We start from the raw sequence: 24,732 nt of genomic DNA on the forward strand, positions 1-24,732 counted from the left end.
GGGTCAGGCAGCATCTCAGGAGAGAAGGAATGGGTGACATTTCGGGTCGAAACTCTTCTTCAAACTCGGGTCTGAAGAAGGGTCTCAACCAGAAACGTCACCCATCCCTTCTCTCCAGAGATGCTGCCTGACCCGCTGAGTTACTCCAGTATTTTGTGTCTACCTTTGATTTAAACCAGCATCTGCAGTGTTTTTTCCTAATCAATTCAACTGCTCTCTTCCAAGGGAGTGACCAGCGAACAGGAGCTGGTGTGGACATATTAATTGGTGTTGAGAGGTGTGTATCATAGCAAATGCTTCAAAGAACTTATAAAACAAGATAAAAATATTTTTCACACACAACAACTCAACTGGGCACTTCCCTACAAATATGCTTTGCAGATCAGACAATTAATCTTAACTTTCTAAAATTATACTCTTTACAATACTGAAAAACGGGACCAAGATTGAGCAGCTTGAACGAACATGCATAAATACCAATAAAAAGTTCATTTCACAATAGTTTCAGCCACAAATTCTCAAAAGTTAAACTTTACCTCCACATAAGTGTTGTCTTGAATTGGCAATGAAAAGATCTTCCGGGGATTTTCATACAGCCTTTTCACAAGATCATCAATAGAGAGTCTTCCTTCACTGACGGCTGTGAGGAGTAGTGGTAGCATGGTCTCTAAACCAGGGTAACCAGGTGGTGGCACCTCGCTGTTCTTCTCTTCAACTGAATGTGGAGCTGAAGAAGTGAAGATGAAACCATAAAATGAACAATTACCTACAACACAATTACTTAACCCACTACTGCACATCTAGATCAAAACCATGCTAAAGAAGAAAACATCAATGGCAACCAATGAAGCAAATTTATTTAATCAAACACAAATGATCACAGCACCACCATTCCATTAATCAAGGAAATATACGCCAAACAGTATTAAGTTTAGCAATATGAAATAATTTCAAGCCTTTGCTGTAATTAAATAACTGATTGTTAGTGAGAATGTTTTAGTCCTTTAACAAGAAAGCAAAAGTAAATTCTAATGCAATTTTGTTATGTTCTGGGTAAAAGTAGTTCCATGGAAAAAAAGATCTGGCAGCAATAATACTTGATATCTCAGTTATTACATACTGTCATTTGTGTAGTTACTTGCTTTAGCTTCAACCCATTCTTCACAGCTCCACCCAGAGAAAACTCCAGAGAATGGCAACTGCAAAAATTACAGCAAATAAAACTGTCGGTTGCAGATTTTAAAGGATGCATCAGATCACAAAGATGTACAAAGATTTAAGATTTTTCTGAAAGCATTCCTACTGCTTCTCCCTTTGTCCCAGAATTCAAAAATAAAATTTAAATTAAAAGTTTGCCAATTCAGTTACGTACCATGATCGGTCGCAAAACAGTCAATGACATCCATATTTTCCCAGAGTGCTTTGACGTCTTCTTTAGTACCTAGCATTGGTCTAACTTGGCCTTTGCCATGGCCTATAATTTCAAGGTCTTCTTCACTCAAGAAAAGATGATGAGGAGCCACTTCACAGGTTACTTGCAGACCCTTCTGTTTTGCAGCTCGAATAATCTGGATCTGATAGACAAAACAAATGAAATATCACTATTTGTACACAGCCCATATATACAAGTGTTTGAGAGACCTGCGGGATGGATTTGCCCACTGTCAAGGGATTGCAAGCATGTGTGGGAACTCAGTCCGTGGTTGAATTTTGGGTTACAACCAGTACACGAGAACGGAACCCTGTCATAAACTGGGGACAACCTATATAATCTAATAAAAGCATCATTGCATCTTTTCAGTCAGTTTAAAATCTGAAATTAACACGGCCTTTTATCATGAAAAAAAATCAACACTGCCAAGATAACGTTGAAACCAAATCAAGATTTCTCTACCTTTAAAGTCACTTTAAAAGCATGGCAGTTGCATTTGGCACACCACACAAAGATGGCCATGTTGCTAATCACAATGCCAAGATCTTCTCACTGTACAAGTCCTTTCCAAAGTTTAAAAGAATGTTCACAAAAGGTACGTGTTAACATATTAAGTTTGTGCATCAAAACATAGTGACCGCACCAATGCATGTTGAAGCTGCTGGCTTCCATTACTTCCATTCAATGTCCTGTGGTAAGTGGTGACCATAACTTTTTGTTTTTACCAAACCTATACCTACTTTTGTACTGCATGGCTGTCAAAAGCACAAAATTCAAGTACTTGACACAAACAATGACTTGACATTTACTTCTGTTTTTTATTTCCCCACATGGAAACTTTTAAAAGGACACTTAAATGGATCTTCTGTCCCTATTATCTAAATAGTGATATTTAGCTCGATAGAAATAAGTAGTTACATTTTATTGCCCAATGTAAATGCATCAAGGTTTAAAAATAATCTTAAAAATACAAGATTTGAACATTTATGACTTATCTAAATAATACAATAGGTGCAGTTTAGCAAGTTTACTCACCTCCTCCTTCCTGGCTACGTGGCAAATGTGAACTGGACGCTGGTACAACTGTGCAACCATTAAAATGGCCGCTACTGTCTGTCTTTCAGCATGTACAACTATAGGAAGGTGTTTCGGCCATTTTTCAAAATGCTGAAAAAGTTTAAAAATATTTAAATTACATAATTAGGCAACATTCATATAAATAGGAACACTTACTATTTTAAAAACATTTGGAATATGTTCACTGCAAAAGATTTCATTTAAAACATGCTTTAACTGTAACTATATAAAATTCTGAGAGGCGTAGATAGGGTAACGAGGACTGAAACATCAATACTAGAGGTCATAGCTTTAAGGTGAGAGGGAAAGTTTAAAGGAGATACGCGAGACAAGTTTTCTTTTACACATAAGGGATGGTGAGTGCTTGGAACACGCTGCAGGAGGTGGTGGCGGTGGAGGCAGATACGATAGCGGCATTCAGAGACTTATGGATAGGCACATTTATATAAAGGGAATGGAGGAATATTGATAAAGTGTAGGCAGATAAGAGTTGATCTTGGCATCATGTTTGGCACAGACATTAAGGGTCTGAAGTGCCTGTTACTTTACTGTTTTTGGGGGGTTTTCTTAGAAATATAGCACGGAAATAGGCCCTTTGGCCCATCAGATCTGCGCCGACCTGCACTATCCTACACCCACTAGGGACAATTTTTACGTTTACCAAGCCAATTTACCTACAAACCTGTACGTCTTTGGAGTGTGGGAGGAAACCGAAGATCTCAGAGAAAACTCTATCCCAAACCGCTGACTTAAACAGGGGATCAGTTTGCTATTCTATTAGCTCTGGTGAAATGGAAGGAATGCAAACAGTGTTAGTTTTACTTTGGAGCGATTCATCAACTTAAGAGTTGTCTGGAACTCTTCATCTCGCAATAATTTTTTTCATAAAATAGAAAAATATAATTTGAAAGATGGGAGCAAATGCATGCCATCTTTACAGCAAAGTTAATGAAGGCAGACTGGAGGCAACTAGAAGTTTTATAATGTGACCAAAAGTTGAATTCACCACAAGCAAATCTCCCAACATTTGATTTTACAAATTCATAATTTTGATATCCAAAATTCAGAATTTTACATTAAAATTCATAATATGGCGGGTAATGCAACTTTTCAGCAAAAATAAAGGATGCACGCCAAATGCGCTACATTCATGTGTGAAAAATGACTATCATTTCCAACAGTCTGAAGTTCTTGGACTACATGTACAATGTCAGGCCTATCATATATTCTGCTATTTATAAAATGGTTATTGAACAGAGATTTTTTTTTGCAACACAAAGAAAAAATTGTTTTGTTTTGTTTTTTCTATTTTGCTTTTTTCTTACACATCCCAATTCTCTTGATATTGAATAAAAGAACAATGGTCATAAAATGTATGACTAAGTTATGAAGAAAGAGTTGATACATGCGACTTGACTAAGCATACGGAAGTACTTAAAGTAAATTTGCACATTAATTGATAATCAGCCCAAAAAGGTGGTAATTGGCTTTTCTGCTGTGTTTTATATTTTAACCCCGTCTTAATTAATTAATATAGTTATATAATCTTGCACTTAAATTTAATATTTACTCATTACTGATTTTCTGGCACTCTTGGTTCCAGAGCTTTGCTGGTTTATCCAGCTGGCCAAGGAAGTCAGCTATGGGGATAGATGTGCTGGCTCCAGCTGGGCTGGAGTTCCAGAGCCCCGGCCGCAGGTTGCAAATTCAACCTACCGATCGGCCATGGAAGTCCCGATGAGGTCGAGATTGTCTGCCTTGCCCAGCATAGGTGCCACATTTTCAGGGAGACTTCCAGGGTGCGGGGGCTTTCTCACGGAACCCCTAGCGACCTCTAGCGGCCGAATCGACAAATTGCAATTATCGACAGTTTTACGGGAAAATGTGAGGCAAAATCGGAATAGCGGAAATGAAATAAGAAAACAGAAACTTTCCACCAAATTCGGAAGGGTTGGGAGGGGTGCACAAGGATAATGGTCTAATGCTACACAAGGAATCCACTAACAAATTCAAAATTCCAGGCCTAATAGTGAATTAGCATCAGTCTCCAAATAGCAAATTACTGCATTGTACTATTTAAACAATAATGTACCTTCCTCCAATTCCTCTAGAATATTAATCGAAGGTCGTGAGCCATGCAGAAATGCGAACAAAATAAATCAATGTCTTACATTGATGCATTTGCATTACATTGATGCAAATCTGTCTTTCATTGATGCATTCATGCTTAATCTGAAAATGGAAGCTACGCCATTATATTGAGCGCCATTTAAACTATAAAAAATAACGGACTAAATCTTACAAAACTGAAAAATTAAAAACTACTGTACCTCCATCCACAAGGATACATTATCCATTTTGAGTGTTGAATAAGTGTCATTTAAGTACATCTTCAAACCAGCAGCAGAATTGCTTATCAATGGTAAAACATCGGCATTGTCTAGAGATGCTCCCAGAAACAATGCAAAATCACACCGAGCACCAGCAGTTGCTAACTGGGGGAACATTTTGTCAAAGTTATCCGTGATCTACAACGTTTACATTAACAAAACCAAATGTAAATTTTAATTAGTTTAAAATGATTCTCTGTCATAAGACTTAGGGCATTACTTATACTTTAATTTTGCTCAAAGTGGAAGATTTAAGAATTATTTTGGTGCAATATGGAACCTCAATCAATTTCACACAAAAAAAATTGACACAATTCAATGTCATCAATACATCAGAAGCAGAACGTCTACAATATTTCCCCTTAAATGTGCCTGAATTTTTCAAAAAGATACTCAATAGCCACGAACCTGTGCTAAAACTAAAAATTCCAAGTGCCAATTACCTTCTGCACAAGTGCAAATGAGTTCTGGTCTACGACTGGCGGGTTTGTGTTAGGCATAACACACACCATGGTAATCCCTCCCGCCAAAGCTGCAGAAGTGCCAGAATCAAAATCCTCTTTGTGTGTCCCACCAGGCTCCCGGAGATGTACATGGACATCTATCAAACCTAAATGCAAAACACATTTACTTTTAAAGTCACAAAGTACGTTGTGTGGTTTTCACTATTTCACAAAATCCAGCTTCTCAAATACCAATTACTAACCAAAATTAAAATCTCTTGAGACAATGCCCAGAGGTCAGAACCTATTAGAAAAGAGTAAAAATAAAACCTATAATTGGCATTACCTGGTAAGCGAATTAATTTATGAGATGTCATGGAATCTATATGGGTCTTTACTGGAGGAGTAGTACCTACCAGTCGCAAAGCCTAGAGAGAGAGAAAGTGAAGAAATCTTTTAAAGGGTTTGCACACCTTACTCTTCTCTTTTGACCAACAGAGTTTAAGGATAGGTGGGGGAAAAAAAATCGATTTTTACAGGTCAAAATATCAAAAAACTTGCCTCAACAAACAGTTTTGTGCACTTGATGTCAGTAATTAATGGAACACAACAATCTATGGCTAATCGCCTGGTGCGATACCCCTTGGTTACAAATGAAGAAAGACGTCTTCCACCAGAGTTCCTCATGGAGAGATTTATAACCAAGTCAAAGTGATTTTCTTCCAAGTAGTTCACAATACTTCTGTGCTTTTCTTTCAAAGGACAACCATTATCACAGTCTTCAAATGGCCATTCCACTGCCTTAATCTGCAAATAATTCCAAGGACAAAAGTAAATTACTCTCACAAAATCCTCAAGCTTGAGTTAATAAAGGTATTCAGGGAGAATTTTACCCGAGGGATTAATTTAATCTCATTTCAAATATTTTGTTAAATGGCTCATTCTGAACTACAGATGCAATAATGTACAGTGTGAATATTCTCTTTCTTTGAAATACATGTATGTACACATACATTACCTTAATGCCATGCTCAGTGTAAAAATCTGCTGTTCCCAAACTTGCATATAGACTGTACCCAAGTTGCTCCAAAGACTGGACTGTGGATAGCAGCTCACTCTTATTCTAGAAAATTCAGGGGAAAAACACTCAAATCTTTAAAGTGCAATTTCTGTTGTGCAAAATTCAAGCTCGGTGCAATCAGTTAGAATAATTAAATTTAGAACTAAAAAACATTAGGAAGGCTCATTAGTCAAAAGGTTTACATGAAAAAAGACAAAACAAGTGATTATTATAGATAAATAAAGTAATTTATCAAAAGTGTGCAAATAACAAGAAAGTTTAATAACCTCAGAAAGTCAAAATATTTTTGAAATGTGATCATATAGAACCTGCAAGTGTTAATTTAGGTAACATTTCACAAATAGTTGCTGGACAATTATTTATTTCGGTAACAAAAGAGACTGGAGATGTTGGAGCCTGGAACAAAACTGGGGCAGGTCAAGTAACATCAGTGGCGGTAAAGGGATGGTTGATTCTTTGGGTCAGGATCTTGCACCAGGACTATTTTGAAGATCCTGGATGAGAGGCTGATATACACCAAGATACACCTCCTGCTCTCCTTTACAATGAATGTTCACTTCAAAGGGTACACAATGCTGTTTCAGCACACCAAACTCCTTCACCCTTTTGATAAATCAGCTTAGATTAGATGTCCAGAGCAGGACAAGAACCTAACTTGAGGCTGGAGTCCCACCAATCACTAAAGGTGAATCTTTTCTTAATGTACGTAATCTTATTTCTGCCACTCTTGTAGTCGCATTATCAAATGTATATGAGAAACAAAAGTGGACAGGAATTGCAGGGAGCTAGATGCTGAACCCATGGGATTCAAATGGCTTTAGTGCTGCCTTTTTCTGTCGTGATCTCTTTTACACAACCCATCCTCTCACTTCCAAGATATGCTCATCATTTTCAAAACCAAGGAACACCAGTACAACTTTACCATTTGCAATTCAAGATCAAGCGATTACATTTGCCAATAGTAGTTTGAAACCGTATTTACCTTGTAGCTGCCGATTGAAAGCAATATATTCTTTTTTGGTATTTTGAAGCCAGTGCTTAACATGGCCTTGAGATAAGCCTCATAGCGATTTTCTCCAAAGCAGGCCACTTCTCCAGTACTTGTCATCTCTACACCCAGTACCACATCTGCCCCAGCAAGGCGTGAAAATGAAAACTGAGGAACCTACAACAAGATCACACACTGCAAAATAAAACTTTACCACAGCAAGATTAACAGTTCATTAAAAAAAATAATAATCTCAAGAACACAACCATCCACGTTTTCAAAAAGTCACATCCTACCTTAACAAATGGCCCGTTTCACAACACTTTTATTCACTGAATATTAACTTAATGAAAGCTAGACAAACATAGTGCATTAGACAATAAGAACCACTTTACCTTTCATTAGTTCTGATAAGAACCCATGATTTTAGATTGCTTCTCTTCTCAGTTGCTTCGCCTTTTTTACTGACAGTTTTTACTTACTGTTTTTATTTTAAATTTCTCCAAAGTACAATATTTTCCCTTTGATTAGTTTAAATATCACCAAGTTTTCCATTGTTTATGACAAATGTTCTTGTTTGCCACATGACAATCCTAACTTCAAAGGTTAAATCAAACGATCATTCGCAACACTAGTGCCCAGCAAGGATTATTTCTATATAAGGCAAATCTTCTGTAGATCAAATGTCTATTAGCTTCTATCCACTAATAATTTGTTTTAAAAAAAGAACAGCAAAACTGCACTGAAACACAATCAGCATAGAAGGAACAATATTACTATTATCTAATTCAATCATCTATCAAGATCAGCTTACCTTTACACCTACAATTCCTGAACCAGTCATTAATCCTACAGGCTCAACTTCTTCTCCCATGATGACTTGTGTAGCCAAAGCTATCATATCCACTCCAAGTGTCTTTGACACAAATGGAAAGGAACGCGAAACTCTCACATTACATTCTATCACCTTGAGCTGATCATCCTGTAAAGAGGGAAATAAAAGACATACTTAGTGAATGGCCATAAATCAGGATAGGGACCAATGTTACCAGATCAGCAGATTCTGAACCAATGAGTTGAACATGTTCTGGACAAATCTTCCATATTCTTTTCAATTCTAGTCCTCAAAAGTGGTTGAAAGCAGCACCAAAGGAGAAAGGCAAAGCTGATCCCTTCAGGAAATATGGCTATAGCTCAAACATAAGGTGCAATCACTCAAACGGAATAATACTACAGGCCTCTCAATAGCCAGCAGGAGTTGAGGAACAAATATTTAGACAGGTTCCAGAAAGTAAAAGCAACAGGCTTGTCGCAATGGGTGACTAACTTTCTCAATATTGACTGGGACTTCCGCAGTGCAAAAGGCTTAGACTGAGCAGAATTTGTTAGGTGTGTCAAAGAGGGTTTTTTGAAATAGTATGTGGCTAGTCCAACTCAAGGAATGTAGTGGAGCTTGTATTGGGAAACGAGCCTGACCAGTTGACTGGCATTTCAGTGGAAGAGTATTTTGGGAACAGTGATCACAATTCCATAAGTTTTAAGATTGTTATGAATAAGGATAAGTCTGGAGCCTGGAGTTCAGGTCGCTCCATTATAGAGCGATGCAGAGTATTTGGAGAGGGTGCAGATGAGGTTTATCAGAATAATGCCTGGATTCGAGGGCAAGGAGAGGTTGGACAAACTTGGATTGTTTTCTCTGAAGAGGAAACCTTATAGAAAAATATATTAAATTATGAGAAGCATAGATAGGGAAGACAGTCAGAATCTTTTTCCCAGGATGGAAATGTCACAGACTGGAGGCCATGGCTTTAAGACCCAAGCAGGAAAGTTTAAAGGAGATGTGTTTTAAAAAAAAAAAAATGGAATATAATGGGTGCCTGGAACATGCTGGAAGATGGAAGAAACAGATATGACAGTGACGTTTAAGTGATGCTTAAGACAGGCAAATGGATATGCATGGAATGGAACAATATGGATCATGTGCAGGCAGAGAAGACTAACTTGGCATCATATTCTGTAGTAATATTGTGGGCTAAAGGACCTGTTCCTGTGGTGTACTGTTCTACATTCTTTGTTGTTCAGTGGGCAACTTAAACGAGCAATTTGGACAAGTGATTAAAAGTAATGATTTAACTACACACCTGTCAAAAAAGTTCAAAACTTTGCCAGGCCTTCATTTTGCTATAAGGTTATGCATACTCAAATGCAATTGTCATGGAATGTGACTGCACAGGAGTCCATTCAGCCCACCATGCCCCTGCCAGCACTCTTCAAGAGCAATTCTCTTGTTCCATCCATTGGCTCTTTGCAGTCCGGTAAATTTTTCTCCACCACATTTGTATCTCTCAGTTCCCCTTGAAACCCACGTCAAATGCACCACCCAACTCTATCTATAATTCACTTACAATTATTGATCTGGTTGTCAAAAATTAAACATTAATACCAAAAGAATATTTCAAATTAAAAAAACATGGACTGGTACCAAAACCCAAAACGTGTGGACTTCAGGACAGGATATTGACCTTTACCGTTGAGGAAGCAGTCAGCAGATATACAGGAACATCATCCTCAGTAGGCCCCCTTTCAAATTGATATATTGCCATTTTAGGATGCCATACAATGTTGCATCATTGATACAGGGTCCCAGCTCAAACTACATACCCAACATGGATGGCGAAGCAGTAGAGCTGCTGCGTAATAGCGCCAGAGACCTGGGCTCAATCCTGACCTTGGGTGATGTCTGTATAGCGTTTGTATGTTCTCCTGGTGACTGCGTGGGTTTCCTCTGGGCGCTCCAGTTTCCTCCCACATTCCAAAGACATGAAGGTTTGTAGTTTAATTGGCTTCTGTAAATTGTCCCTAGCACGTAGGGAGTGGATGCAAATCTGGGATACCATTGAAAAAGTGACCTGGTGATGGTTGTTCGGCATGGACTTGGTGGGTCAAAGGGCCTGTTTCCATGCGGTATCTCTAAACTAAACTAAGGTTACATTACGAGTGCTGTCACTAGGAGGACTGCAATGGTTCGCAAGAGGGCAACTCTCCACCATCTTCTCAATGGCAAATAGACAGGAGCAATAAATGCTGGTTTTGGAAACTAGTCAGATCCCACAAATTAATACTGAAATAAATTCCCTCAATACTATTTTGTGATTTATTTCTATAATCTCTTATAATGTTGTAAAATCTAATTAGTCTCAACCACAGACTTGCATCAGGTACAGAACGGTATTTCTTAATTTTATAAGCTTCTTCTCTAACAAGACAATTTTTTCTGTTTGCGAATCCAAATGATCACCACTGCAGTAAAGACTCTATCAATAAGCCAGCTGATATTATAAATCCAGGAAGATCGGAGAGTGAAAAAAAACGAATTTGGAATTTTGTTGAACCTCGTGGCTTATTTGCAAACCAAACTATGCATTTAACAGTAATGCATGAGGAAAGCCCAGAATCCATTCCATCTACTATAAAGAAGATTTAAAAATTAATCACTCGCATCTTACATTTGACGACTGATGGAATATTTTTACATTACAAAACCAAATAAGACATTTATAAATGTGATTATACATTTAAGACAAGAGTTCCCAATTCAACACAAAACTTACTAATTTTAACTGGGTACAAATTGGCTGTTGTGATAAATGTTAGGCAGCAAGGAATATTTTGCAAATTTGTGGTTGAAGCACATTGGAGACACATGCTTATGTATGGTGGTTTTTTAACGTTGATTTGAATTCTCAAAGTCATTAATATGTCCCAAAAATTCAAGTTTCCTTGTCAAATGTAAATTGCCAAGTATTTTAGCATCGAGATCTTTCAATTTGGCAAAAGAATTCCAAAATGCAGCAGTATAGATTTGTTTTTAAGTTCAGTACTTAGAGTCAATTAAATCCAATTACATCTGAATAGCTAGCCAGATACTTGCCCTTTCACATCTAATTCAAACATAGCACAATTAGTAACTATTTAAATGATGATCTGACCTTTGCAATAAGCTGAAGATTGAAAGGTCCAGTGGCTTGCAGCTCCAGTCCAATTGCACAAACAATCGCTTTGATTCTTTCTGTTGTTTTCTGGTTTAGGTCCTGTGGCGGAGTTACCAATGTAGCATCTCCGGAGTGAACTCCTGCGTTTTCTACATGCTCGGAAATAGCCACTGCAATCACAACTCCATCGCAGGCCACAGCATCCACATCAATCTCCTGCATAATATATAAGATTACAACAGATATCTGCAAGAGTTATCTAAACTCCATTTCACATTGAGAGTCAAAATACTGTAGATACTGCAATAAAAAATAAACAGCTGGAAGAACTTATGCATCAAGCAGCATCTGTGGAGCAATGGGATGGTCGACGTTTCAAGTCAAGATCCTGCTACTGGATTGAGTGTGTAGAGGGAAGATAGAAGTGAGTAGAAGGGGGCAAATGCTGGTAGGGATTGAAGGGGATGGCGTGGCATTAAGACAGTAGGTGGGAGGTAATAGGTGGACCAGATTAGGGATGGATCAAGAAGCAATGGAACCAAGTGGGGAAAGGGAGAAGAAAGGTGAACCAATGGAGAAGACATCTTGGTAGGTAGGTAAAACTCTTACCCCTCCCCTACCTAGCATTTTCTAACAGCCGACGTCATACCATTCCTCCTCTCTTCCTGGTTCTATCTGTTCATCTTCCCACCCCCTCATACCTGGTACCACTTACACTCCACCCTCACACGTCTATATCCTGGCTATATTTTCTCTACACTCATTTGCCTTGACGGATGCTGCTCGAATTGCTGAGTTACTCTGCCTGTTTATCTTGATTTAAACATTGAAAACTGAATTTAATTCAACAATGAAAGAAAAAATACAGTAAGCAGAGCTTCATTATACCAACTTATACCATAAACAATATAAATCCCCATGATTCCCCTAACACACTAGCTTAAATCTTATATTTAACATTAGATCTAGAGTTCTAAAATGTTTAAAAATGCAAAATTCCAAGTGAACTCAGGTTCATTCAATCAAAATCCAAATACCCAACTCAAACAGTTGACTAATGCAGATAAAAGTATATTATGCAGATAAAAGTATATTGTGCTCTCAAAGCAGACTTTGGGAACCATTAGCTAATACGAGGACTCCTATTCTTCTAATGGAAATTACAACTTTTAAAACTAAAGATTTCTGAAACTATATTGTTGATTTTATAGAGATGTTGTTGCATGTGCAAAATCAATTAATAGTGATAAGTATTATCCAAAACAAAGACAGGTTTTCTGACAGACAGAAAATAGGAAAACATGATTGGGGGCGGGATGGGGGGATTGTACTGCAAGTATAATGAATGAAAACAATAAATCAGAATAAGTCACAAAGTACCAGCAATACATTTATAGTGTACAGTAATCTACAGGCATGAGAAAATTTATTTTTAACCTTGGCTTCTTGAATGAATTTGGAAATGACAACAGGGTGCTCCCTTGAAACAGCCACTGCACTGGTGAGGAACTTCTCCAGGTCACTGTTAGAAAAGGCCACATTCATAGCAACCCCACTCAGCACGTACGAAGGGCGGACGAGACATGGATATCCGACTTTTGTGCAAAACTCCTTGGAAGACTAAAAAGAGATACATTTTAAGTTTTGCTATTTAATTTTATTGGTTACAAAAAAGAAAACAATGACTCTTCAATCTCAGTTGTCGTGAATGTACTCGTAAACTTTGGCCTCCTGTATATGTGAGACCAAGCATAGACTAGCCGACCGTTTTGCCGAACACTTGCGCTTGATCTGCCAAGGCCTGCAAGATCACTCGGTTGCTATCCATTTTAATCCTTTTTCCCATTCCCATGATGACCTTTCCATCCGTAGCCTCTTCTGTTGCCAGAGTGAGGCCACATGCAAACTGGAGAAACAAAACCTCATATTTCACTTCGGCAGCTTCCAACCCTCTCTTTTCATCTCTGGCCTTTCATCTCCAACCACCTGCCCAGCAAATAACCCTCCTCACCTGTGTTAGCCTATTACCTGCCAGTCTTTATGCTGCCCTTCCTCTCTTCCAGCTACTCTAGAACCGTGTCTTCTTTTGTAAACCAGCATCCGCACTCGTACATTTCTACACTCAGTTTGTTAGGTTTCATCTCTTGCAATGACCAGATTGTGCACAGACCTCTGTATCTGACAGTTCTTTCCACCGTGGTTGGCTAATACCAATTGTATCCAGCATTCGGGAGAACTTGAAGCGATTTTCCGCTGTATCAATAGATTCTGGTGATGTGCCCAGGATTCGGCACTGCTGGCGGTGTAGATCCATGGCAATGTTGTTTGGCAACTGCCCACCCATTGATAAGATTATACCCTCTGGATTTTCCAGCTCATAAATATCCATTACTACCTGAAAGATAGCAATAGAAAGTAATATAAATATTTTCACAAAATTGCATTTTCTCAATGTTGCCTTTTAAGTGGATAACCCCTTGCCAAAGGTTAAGTTCCCCAACCACATGAAAAAATGGGTATCTCCGAAACAAATGTAGGAGAGAAAACGAAATATTTTCCATTTCCAGCAGGTATACTGAATCCATCTCCTTCTTCTTCTTCTTCTTCTTCTTCTTCTTGCGTTTGAGGCAGCAGAAGTTATGAAGCTGCTTCTGCTTCTGCTGTCTCTGTTGTCGTTCGCCTGACTGAGGTCAGTTGACAGGGTTCACCACGGGGAGGTCGACAACATGAGCCCCAATCCATCTCCTGCAGCTCCGTAATTGACAAAGTGAGGCGACTCAAGTTACGAGACAAGGGCCGGAAACAAAGATCTTTGTTCTGCATGGCTCTGTGCAACTCAACACATCCAAGTTGGTGAGATTGCAGAACATTTGATGAGGGGCATTCAGTTCAAGAAGTGTAGGACTTGCTGCAAAAAAATACTCTCCTCGGTTCCATCTCACATCATATATGTTGGGATGAGTTTTGCACTTTTAGTGTAGCAATTTGCGATAGAAGAACATGGTAGAAAGAACAATTTCTATCATAGAATTTGCTCCATCAGTTATAAAGACACAGGAAACATTTGCAGCATGAAACATGAAACAAAACAGGCATAATCTAAGATCTTAAAATACTGCATGATCACCCATTTTATATGGTACTAAAAGTGCTGACAAAAATTTAATCTCTCACAAACCCAAATGTGACTTATTACAATGAAGCGGATTTGCAAAAAAGTTAAATTATTAGCCATTAAATTCTTGAATAATTTCTTCCAAATACTAAATGCATTCATACTATTACCGTAACTGCAACAAAGGGAACACAACCAGAATTACAGAGAATCTACTACTTTGAAAAGTAGCTTACCTCAAAAGATATTTCATCAAAGTAAAGTCGATCGCACATATCATAATCCGTACTGACTGTTTCAGGGTTATAATTCACCATTATTGTTTTGTATCCCATCTGTACAGAATGAAACATAGTTTAAAGGCATTTCAAGAAACCTGAACTCCAATGAAATACATCTGTTGTTTGTGAGTTGGTGGGGATAATCATGAAGACAGACACTTCATTCAACACCAAATCTTTGCTTCAATAGTTCTATAGGTTTTGCACAAACGAAATTTTAGAAATTAAAAATTACCCCTTAATTTATAACATAAAATATTAACAGCTAGAATTTTTATGCTCGTGGAAGAGTTAGTGCAAACTAGATTTTAATTCTTAAATATTATTTTGGTATGGTAAATAGAGGACAGATGACCTAAACTGTATGCTGAAAATCCCCATCTGATTGCCTGCTGCTCTCATGAGGGAGAATACTAAAATCAGTAGGTGCTCACCTCCAGTCATTTCAATATGTCTCAAGAACAGTTCACAGTGCCCTCCATAATGTTTGGGACAAAGACCCATCATTTATTTATTTGCCTCTGTACTCCACAACTTGAGATTTGTAATAGAAAACAATCACATGTGGTTAAAGTGCACATTGTCAGATTTTAACAAAGGCAATTTTTATACATTTTGGTTTCACCATGTAGAAATTACAGCAGTGTTTATACATAGTCCCCCCTTTCAGAGCACCATAATCACATGGCTTCACAGGCGTTTGTAATTGCTCATGTGTGTTTAATTGCGTCCTTAATGCAAGTATAGGATAGCTCTCAGCACCTAGTCTTTCCTCCAGTCTTTCCATCACCGTTGGAAACATTTATTGCTGTTTGTCAACATGAGGTACAAAGTTGTGCCAATGAAAGTCAAATAAGCCATTATGAGACTGAGAAACAAAAATAAAACTGTTGGAGACATCAGCCAAACCTTAGGCTTACCAAAATCAACTGTTTGGAACATCATTAAGAAGAAAGAGAGCACTACTGAGCTTACTAATCGCAAAGGGACTGGCAGGCCAAGGAAGACCTCCACGGCTGATGACAGAAGAATTCTCTCCATAATAAAGAAAAATCCCCAAACACCTGTCCGACAGATCAGAAACACTCTTCAGGAGTCTGGTGTGGATTTGTCAATGACCACGATCAGAAGACTTCGTAAACAGAAATACAGAGGCTACACTGTAAGATGCAAACCACTGGTTAGCCGTAAAAATAGGATGGCCAGGTTGCAGTTTGCTAAGAAATACTTAAAAGAGCAACCACAGTTCTGGGAAAAGGTCGTTGACAGATGAGACGAAGTTTAACATGTATCAGAGTGATGGCAAGAGCAATGTATGGAGGAGAGAAGGAACTGCCCAAGATCCAAAGCATACCACCTCATCTGTGAAACACAGTGGTGGGGGTATTAGGGCCTGGGAATGTATGGCTGCTGAAGGTACTGGCTCACTTATCTTCATTGGAGATACAACTGCTGATGGTAGTAGCATAATGAATTCTGAAGTATATAGACACATCCTATTTGCTCAAGTTCAAACAAATGCCTCAAAACACATTGTCTTACTGTAGAATGAACCGCCAGCCAATGATCCTAAACATGCTGCTAATGCACAAAGGAGTTTTTCAAAGCTAAAATATGGTCAATTCTTGAGTGGCCAAGTCAATCACCCGATCTGAACCCAATTGAGCATGCCATTAAAATGCTGAAGAGAAAACTGAAGGGGACTAGCCCCCAAAACAAGTATAAGCTAAAGATGGCTGCAATACAGGCCTGGCAGATCATCACCAGAGAAGACACCCAGCAACTGGTGATGTCCATGAATGACCTCAAGCTGTCATTGCATGCAAAGGATATGTAACAAAATACTAAACATAACTACTTTCATTTACATGACATTGCTGTGTCCAAAACATTATGGTGCCCTGAAATGGGGGGACTATGTGCAAACACTTGTAATTTCTACATGGTGAAACCAAAATGTATAAAAATGGCCTTTATTAAAATCTGACTATATGCACTTTAACCAAATGATTTTTTTAATTACAAATTGTGGAGTATAGTGGCAAATAAATAAAGGATGGATCTTTGTCCCAAACATTATGGAGGGCATTGCAAGTTACCCATCAAATTTTAAATGAAAATAGACAAAAATAAGCTAGCGGAACTCAGTGGTATGGGTGGCATCTCTGGAGAGAAGTAATGGGTGACGTTTTGGGGTTGAGACCCTTCTTCAGACTGGGAGACCCTTCTTCAGACTGCAGTTTGAAGAAGGGTCTCGTCCCGAAACGTCACCCGTTCCTTCTCTCCAGAGATGCTGCCTGTCCTGCTGAGATACTTCAGTTTTTTGTGTCTATCTTTGGTTTAAGTTAGCATCTGCAGTTGCTTCCTACAACTTTGAAATGAAAGATCTCTTAAAAATCTGGCATAGAGCGTTTATTGCACAATATCTGAAACACGGTGAACTAAAGCTACATTTCCCTTTTAGTCTCCAGAACCAGGGGACACAGTCTAAGAATAAAGGGAAGGCCCTTTAAAACTGAGGTGAGAAGAAACTTTTTCACCCAGAGAGTTGTGAATTTGTGGAATTCTCTGCCACAGAAGGCAGTGGAAGCCAATTCACTGGATGAATTTTAAAAAGAGTTAGATAGAGCTCTAGGGCTAGTGGAATCAAGGGATATGGGGAGAAGGCAGGCACCGGTTAGTGATTGTAGATGATCAGCCATGATCACAATGAATGGCGGTGCTGGCTCGAAGGGCCAAATGGCCTTCTCCTGCACCTATTTTCTATGTTTCTTTAAAATATTAAGAATGCCAACAAAGCAATTTAAGGCTAACCTTGCGTAACTGCTTGATACATCCAACAGCACACCAATCGAACTCGACACTGCTTCCTATTCTGTATACACCAGATCCAATCACCATCACGTGAGGTTTGGTAAAGTCGAGGTCATGTCCTTCACCATTATACGTCAAATAGAGATAGTTGGTTTGAGCAGGCCATTCAGCTGCTACTGTATCGATCTGCTTCACCACAGGAAAGATTTGCCACTCCTGTCTCAATCGTCTTACTGCCAGCTCAGTACTAAAGAGAGACAATCAAAACAAGGACGCATTTGAACATGTCGTTCATTAAGAACAAAATAATGTTTCACCCGTTCAGCCTCCTGATAAAGATAATATGCAAATCTAAAATTTAGATTTTCCTTTCAAACTAGTAATTTTATCGGACGATGTTTGGTCAAGGCAATACCAATCTAAAATATCAGTAATTAAGATTTAAGCTAAAAGCAACCTGCAGGTCTTGTAGTATAGGCTAAGCTACTGAAAAGCAGACTCTAGCACTAAAATAAAATGGGGTCATTCAAATGTTACAGCAACATCCAGCCTCAATTTTCCCCAGAGTATTACCAGAGAAATTTACAACACATCGTGCAAGTTTCCTTCGCATCATGTAATCAAGAACAAGATCTAATTCACTATCTGCTAACTAAAATTAGCATGTGGTGAAAATGACACATGAACAATCGCTACTTTAATCAAGAGTATCACAATCTGCTTTATAAACTCAATGCAAATTGATCAGTGACTGACCTCTGAATGGCCATTGCAATCTGCTTGTCGGAGAAACCAAGACGCTTCGCTTTCAGAAGATCATGATGAAGCATTTCATCCTTGGTGTACAACTCAAGCTTCTCTGAGTATTCCACAATATTCTTCATCTTATGAAGAAACCACTTGTCAATCTTGGTCAATTCATAGAGACGGTCAATTTTGTATCCTGCCTTTAAGGCTGCAGCTAGGACAAAGATTCGCTTATCTGTTGGAATTTCAAGATCCTATGAGAAAAATCAATAAACAGTAAAGCAATTAATATGAATTTAAGACTAAATGTACAAGAAAATAGTTGGAATGCAATACTTAAAAGTACATACAAAATTAAAACCTAAAGCAACATCCAATTAGATCCTTTCCAATTGGCACTGAAAATGTAAGTGATGGTCTAACATGTAAAAATAGGTAGATGCTTGAGATAACAACTCCCATTACACTACAGAATTTTGATTACATTCAACATCAATCACAGTGAAGGCTCAAGAAGATGCTATGGTCTCCCCAGAAACACCAACAATATTATGTACAAGAATGCAAGAAATATGATCTATAGACTACAATGTGTCACCAATTTCCCCTCACATTGAGGCCACCCCACTATTTAGTATGGTCGTGGCTGATTTGATCCTGGCCACTTTCCATTTTTCTGCCTGCTCCCCACCATTAACCAGTAACTTAAATATCTGTCTTGAACCAAAGTTTCTCAAACCTATGAAAATAATACATCTACTTCCTCTTAAATTGGCGATCCTTCTCTTTGAAACTATGTCCTAGTTCTCGATCCCCCTATTGCATTTAACCATTAAGCCTCAGAATATGACATTATTTCAAGTTCAAGAGAGTTTTATTTTCTCTTTATTTTACTGTATTTTTTAATTACATGCAGGATAAACATCAAGATTTATTTTCTGGAGATGGCTGAAATGAAATAGCTTCCAACATACCTCATCAGAAGCCAGCTTCAATGTATGATCAAACCCAACACAGTTTTCGTCCACCATTCTCAGTGCTTTCTGGAAAGCTTCTTCAAAATTACGACCAATGGCCATCACCTCACCTGTTTCAAACAAGTTTATACAGATAGGATGCAGAGTTTAGACAGTTCTGAAGAACATATTAATTGAATTGATATTTTCTTTCACTATTTTCTATCCATATTATCCTTTATTTGAAAAGGCAGTACAGTTGCACAGTTCCAGCGACTCGAGTTCAATCATGGATCTCTGGTGCTGTTGATGTGGAGTTTGCACGTTCTCCCTGGGAGTTTCATCTGGGCGATCCGGTTTCCTCCTATACCAAAACACGCGCTGATAGGCGATTTGGCGACTGTGAAGAAGCTGCTTTTAGTGTAGGTGGTCAGAGAATCAGGTGGGGGTTAATAGACATGAGAGAGTAGGTTACAGGGAATTAACTGGTAAGAGGCCTAATAGCATTGCTCTGAGAGTCAGCAGAGTCTCAATGGGCCAAGTGGCTTCCTCCAGAACTATAAGGAAATGTAAATAGTAGATTATTCAATGTCATGTGAAAAATAATCATTAGCGCAACATTCCAAAATACATTTAATATTTGTGCAAAAAGAATTTGAATACATTTAACTTCAAAATTAATATTCATGTTCAGGCCATCTGGCTGTTTTGCACCTTGTGAAGCAAGAGGTTAACCTGCTCTTTGGCTTCCATCAGTGGCCCTTGTCACTTGCTGCGATGTATTAATTTTGACTCTGCTTCCTCTTCTGTTCTTTCAGTAAAGGGAAACTATTAATATAAGCTGTGCCAATTAAAAGAAAGCTGCAGCTGAATTCTCACCTTTTGGCTTCCAAATGTAAAGATTTAATCACTCTGCTGCACCCTACACCTAAACCTCTCACAACTGGCTAATAGAAAAAGCAGCTTTCAAGAAATTCAAAACTGGAAACTTAGTGGACAGTTTAGCAGTCTTTGTTTTGCAATTGCATTCGACTTTCATCACAACAGCAGTTTAAAAAACAATTTAAATGATTTTCATCCTGCATCAGCGACAAACATCCAATTGTCAAATGTAATTAGCTCAAAACTTACCGACACTCTTCATGGAGCTTCCAATTTTTGTGCTTACACGCGAGAACTTGCTAAGATCCCAACGGGGTACCTTTACCACACAGTAATCTAGACTCGGCTCAAAGTTTGCAGTTGTGGAATTTGTCACAGAATTTCTACACAAAGCATACACAAAGAGAGAATTCAGCAAGCCAAATTGAACAATCTCCTTCCAAATTTAACTTCTTTCTATCATTTTATTTCGTACATTTGGCAATTTTATTTTCTATGCCACAAATTCACCTCTATATTAAGTCATGGGTACCAAGTTCTACTGAACAATTTATGGAGAATATTGCAGCATCATGACATAAGCAATGCTTGCTTCAGCATTAGAATGAGTCCAAAGCATGTCAGCAGTCATTCTTTCCAATACTGAGATCATTTAAAAGCCCGTCAAATTATTTTTCCTCGTGTACTTTTTGCAAATACATATTTTTTCCGCATTACAAGGGTATATCATCAGATTTTATATTTGAGTCTTGTAGAATGACAGTGTTCAAAGTCCGATGAAAACTTTGTTTTCACCAATTACCAAATGTACTCAAGTACTCACATCATGGTAGTCAGAGTCATATTGTTAACATTAAACAAAGTTGAGCATATAACCTGACAACACTAATGGAAATGTAAACTAAAAAAATCCCTGTTGTTACACACAATTTCACTGTTACATGGAAACATTAAAAATAGGTGCAGGAGTCAGCCATTTGAGCCAGCACCGTCATTCAATATGGTCATGGCCGATCATCCAAAATCAGTACCTGTTCTAGCTTTTCCCCCATATCTCTTGATTCCCTTAGCCCTAAGAGCTAAATCTAACTCTCTTGAAAACATCCAGTGAATTGGCTTCCACTGCCTTCTGTGGCAGGGAATTCCACAGATTCACAACTCTCTGGGCAAAAAAGATTTTCCTCATCTCAGTCCTAAATGGCCTACCCCTTATTCTTAAACTGTGGCCCCTCGTTCTGGACTCCCCCAACATGGGGAACATTTTTTTGCTGCATCTATCCTGTCCAATCCTCTAAGAATTTTATGTTTTTATATGATCCCCTCTCGTCTTTCTAAATTCCAATGAATACAAGCCCAGTCGACCCATTCTTTCATCATATGTCACTACCGCCACCCCAGGAATTAACCTGGTGAACCTATGCTGCACTCCCTCAATAGCAATAATGTCCTTCCTCAAATTAGGAGACCAAAATTACACACAACACTCCAGGTGCGGTCTCACTAGGGCCCTGTACAACTGCAGTAGGACCTCCTTGCCCCAAAACTCAAATCCTCTCGCAATGAAGGCCAACATGCCATTTGCTTTCTTCACTGCCTGCTGTATCTGCAGTGACTGATGTACAAGCACACCCAGGTCTCGTTGCACCTCCTAATCTGACACCATTCAGATAATAATCTGCCTCCCTGTTCTTGCCACCAAAATGGATAACCTCACATTTATCCACATTATACTGCATCTGCCATGCTTCTGCCCACTCATCCAACCTATCCAAGTCACCCTGCAGCCTCATAGCATCCTCCTCGCAGCTCACACTAGTCTTACCTTAGGACAGGTAAAGGAATACCAAGGGCGAGTTTGGCTGCAATATAAGCTAGAGGATAACCAGTTGCCTTACTGGCCAAAGCAGAACTTCTTGAAAGTCGTGCATTAACCTCAATGATAAAATACTGGAATACAAAGAAAGAAGGATGAAATAGTAATGTTGACAAACAATTTCAACGGAATGCATCTAAAATTGAGTCCAATATACTTAGAAATCGATTATAACATAATCTCAATTAACATTGTCAGATTAAAGATTGAAATTTGGGAATACATTCCTAATTATTCTAATTTTACAGTTTGAAGATAGTCCAAATAAAGTAATTAACTAAAACATTTTAAAAAACTCAATGTATGACATAAAAAAGAACAATAATCAAGCTGGTACCTGTTCAGATTCAGGGCTCAACGCATACTGAATATTACATTCTCCCACAATGCCCAAATGCCGTATCACTTTTATCGCAGCTGTCCTCAGCATGTGGTATTCCTTATCATTTAGAGTCTGACTTGGTGCAACAACAATCGATTCTCCTGTGTGAATTCCCAGTGGATCCACATTTTCCATGTTGCAAACCTGCAGGTGCACAGAAATCAGACCTTGAGTCAACTCCATACTAAAATAAATAACTGGTTTCACTAAACGAAAGGAGCAGAAGGATCAGTTATTCCACTTACTGTGATACAATTATCATACGCATCTCTGACCACTTCATATTCTATTTCCTTCCAACCTTTCAGAGACTTATCAATCAGAATCTGAGATGTATGTGCAAATGCCTGTGTCACTAAGGTCACCAATTCCTCTTTGTTCTGAGCAAATCCTGAACCCAGTCCACCCAAAGCAAAGGCAGCCCGCACCAAAACAGGGTATCCCAAGCGTTCTGCTGCACCTCGAGCCTAATAAACAAAGAGGAAGTTAAACTTTCACTATAAAATCCATTAATACAAAATATTTGTACATCAAGCTACTAGGCAGAGTATTTTGTAGCACAATTAATATAAATGAAAGTAACCTTTGACAGTTCAAGGTAACTCATGCAAAGGTAAAGAAAGATCAATTCATAAAGAAACATGATTCGTAAACTAGATATATCAAAACATTGCATCAATAGATGAGATGAAAAAACATTTTCAGCGACATATGTTACAAACTTAATGCAATGATCGAAACAGAGCAATTAATAGATCAGAGTTTTACCTGATCAAGTGATAGAGCAGCTTCACTGGGTACAACAGATTCATTAATTTCTGCCATCTTTTCAACAAAGATTTTCCTATCTTCAGTCATCTCAATAGAAGAGACTGGAGTTCCCAAAACTCTGACATTGTATTTTTGCAAAACTCCTCTTTTTTGAAGTTCCACTCCACAGTTTAATGCAGTCTGTCCACCAAACGTTAGAAGGATTCCATCTGGTCGTTCATTCATTATAACCTGGATAGAAAATGCAAAAATGTCCCAAACATCACATAACTGATATGCAACAAATAATTAATTACATAATAATAATAATAATGCATTTTATTTATACATGAATGTTAAACATAGATGTGTCATATAAGCTACTAATTAACTACCCCATGTTCAGCAGCTGCACTTTCTCCTCCAAGAAGAGCACAAATTCAAATCCTACTTCAGTGTTTGAGCACATAAGCACATCCGACACAACAGTCCAGCATTCAAAAGAAACTAGATTTCAATTGATTCATTAATCGCAATCTCATTTACAGGTTCAGATATGCATTAAACATTTCACAGCTTTAATTAGTGAAGAGCAAGAAAGTTCTGAGCCAACCTTGTGCCAATCACCAGCAAAGTAAAATAAGTTCACGAACTCGTGCAAAATGTGCACAAACTGATTGCCCGTTGCTCCAACAAAACTGCAATGGTTATACATTGAAGTGATTCTTTTGCCATAAAGGGATATGAAGAGAATAAATACACAATTTATTTCCCTTTGTAATATCTAATTGCTACAGAATAACTAATATGGGCAAAGTCAGTTATTGTGTACATATAAAATCACAATTATTTTTCTCTTTTCCCTTTCAAACTGCAGTTCACCCCAAAGATAGGTACAATGCTGGAGTAACTCAGTAGGACAGGGAGCATCTCTGGAGAGAAGGAATGGGTGACTTTTCAATTCGAGACCATTCTTCTTCGGTGTAAACTAGCATCTGCAGTCTGAAAAAAGTCTGAAGGGTCTCATCCCGAAACGTCACCTATTCCTTTTCTCCAGAGATGCTGTCTGACCCGCTGAGTTACTCCAACTGTTTATGTATCTGCAGTTCCTTCCTACACATGCAGTTCACTCCACCCTGATCTTCCAACTGGTGGGGCCAGGTGGAGTTTGCAGAATCTCATTCAGATGCATAATGTAGTTTCCTGAGGATTAAACACTATTTCTGGGAAGGACTGTTTTGAGGGTGATCAGCAATAACTGGGGCAATTGGCACAGAATCGCTGTTTTAGTGCAGCCAGCCTTTTCCTCTAGAGCGTCTATCAAAGGCAATTCTTCTGTATTGCCAATGTCCAGTCAACAGGATGGGAACTCAATAGCTACAATCACAGCAACCAATATAAATCATAGAAATCAGCAACAGGGAGGAAAGTAAAAAATATTTATTTGATTTGATTTACTTTGAATGTTTTAATTGTTTTGGAAAAGAACATCTGTCCATATCTGCAACTGGATCCTCAACTTACTGACC

General features: G+C 38.4%; 1 protein-coding gene across 2 annotated transcripts in view; it reads right to left on the minus strand.

Annotated features, from left to right (window-relative positions):
• The window catches only part of cad (carbamoyl-phosphate synthetase 2, aspartate transcarbamylase, and dihydroorotase), a 92,291-nt gene that overhangs the window by 30,118 nt on the left and 37,441 nt on the right, over positions 1–24,732 (minus strand). For both annotated transcript variants that reach the window (XM_078399427.1, XM_078399426.1), the window contains exons 11-32: positions 23,222–23,455; positions 22,699–22,920; positions 22,409–22,597; positions 22,021–22,145; positions 20,448–20,581; positions 19,335–19,447; positions 18,370–18,614; positions 17,614–17,860; positions 14,755–14,853; positions 13,574–13,798; positions 12,841–13,023; positions 11,401–11,619; positions 8,226–8,393; positions 7,406–7,588; positions 6,361–6,465; positions 5,904–6,149; positions 5,689–5,770; positions 5,343–5,509; positions 4,840–5,004; positions 2,468–2,599; positions 1,373–1,574; positions 537–727 (exon numbers count right to left, since the gene is read on the minus strand). In XM_078399427.1, the coding sequence (XP_078255553.1) occupies positions 537–727; positions 1,373–1,574; positions 2,468–2,599; positions 4,840–5,004; positions 5,343–5,509; positions 5,689–5,770; positions 5,904–6,149; positions 6,361–6,465; positions 7,406–7,588; positions 8,226–8,393; positions 11,401–11,619; positions 12,841–13,023; positions 13,574–13,798; positions 14,755–14,853; positions 17,614–17,860; positions 18,370–18,614; positions 19,335–19,447; positions 20,448–20,581; positions 22,021–22,145; positions 22,409–22,597; positions 22,699–22,920; positions 23,222–23,455 (3,876 nt within the window). The remainder of the gene's footprint in view (positions 1–536; positions 728–1,372; positions 1,575–2,467; positions 2,600–4,839; positions 5,005–5,342; positions 5,510–5,688; positions 5,771–5,903; positions 6,150–6,360; positions 6,466–7,405; positions 7,589–8,225; positions 8,394–11,400; positions 11,620–12,840; positions 13,024–13,573; positions 13,799–14,754; positions 14,854–17,613; positions 17,861–18,369; positions 18,615–19,334; positions 19,448–20,447; positions 20,582–22,020; positions 22,146–22,408; positions 22,598–22,698; positions 22,921–23,221; positions 23,456–24,732) is intronic.

Source organism: Rhinoraja longicauda, chromosome 5, assembly GCF_053455715.1.
Source record: "Rhinoraja longicauda isolate Sanriku21f chromosome 5, sRhiLon1.1, whole genome shotgun sequence".
In the NCBI taxonomy this organism is placed as follows: Eukaryota; Metazoa; Chordata; class Chondrichthyes; order Rajiformes; family Arhynchobatidae; genus Rhinoraja; species Rhinoraja longicauda.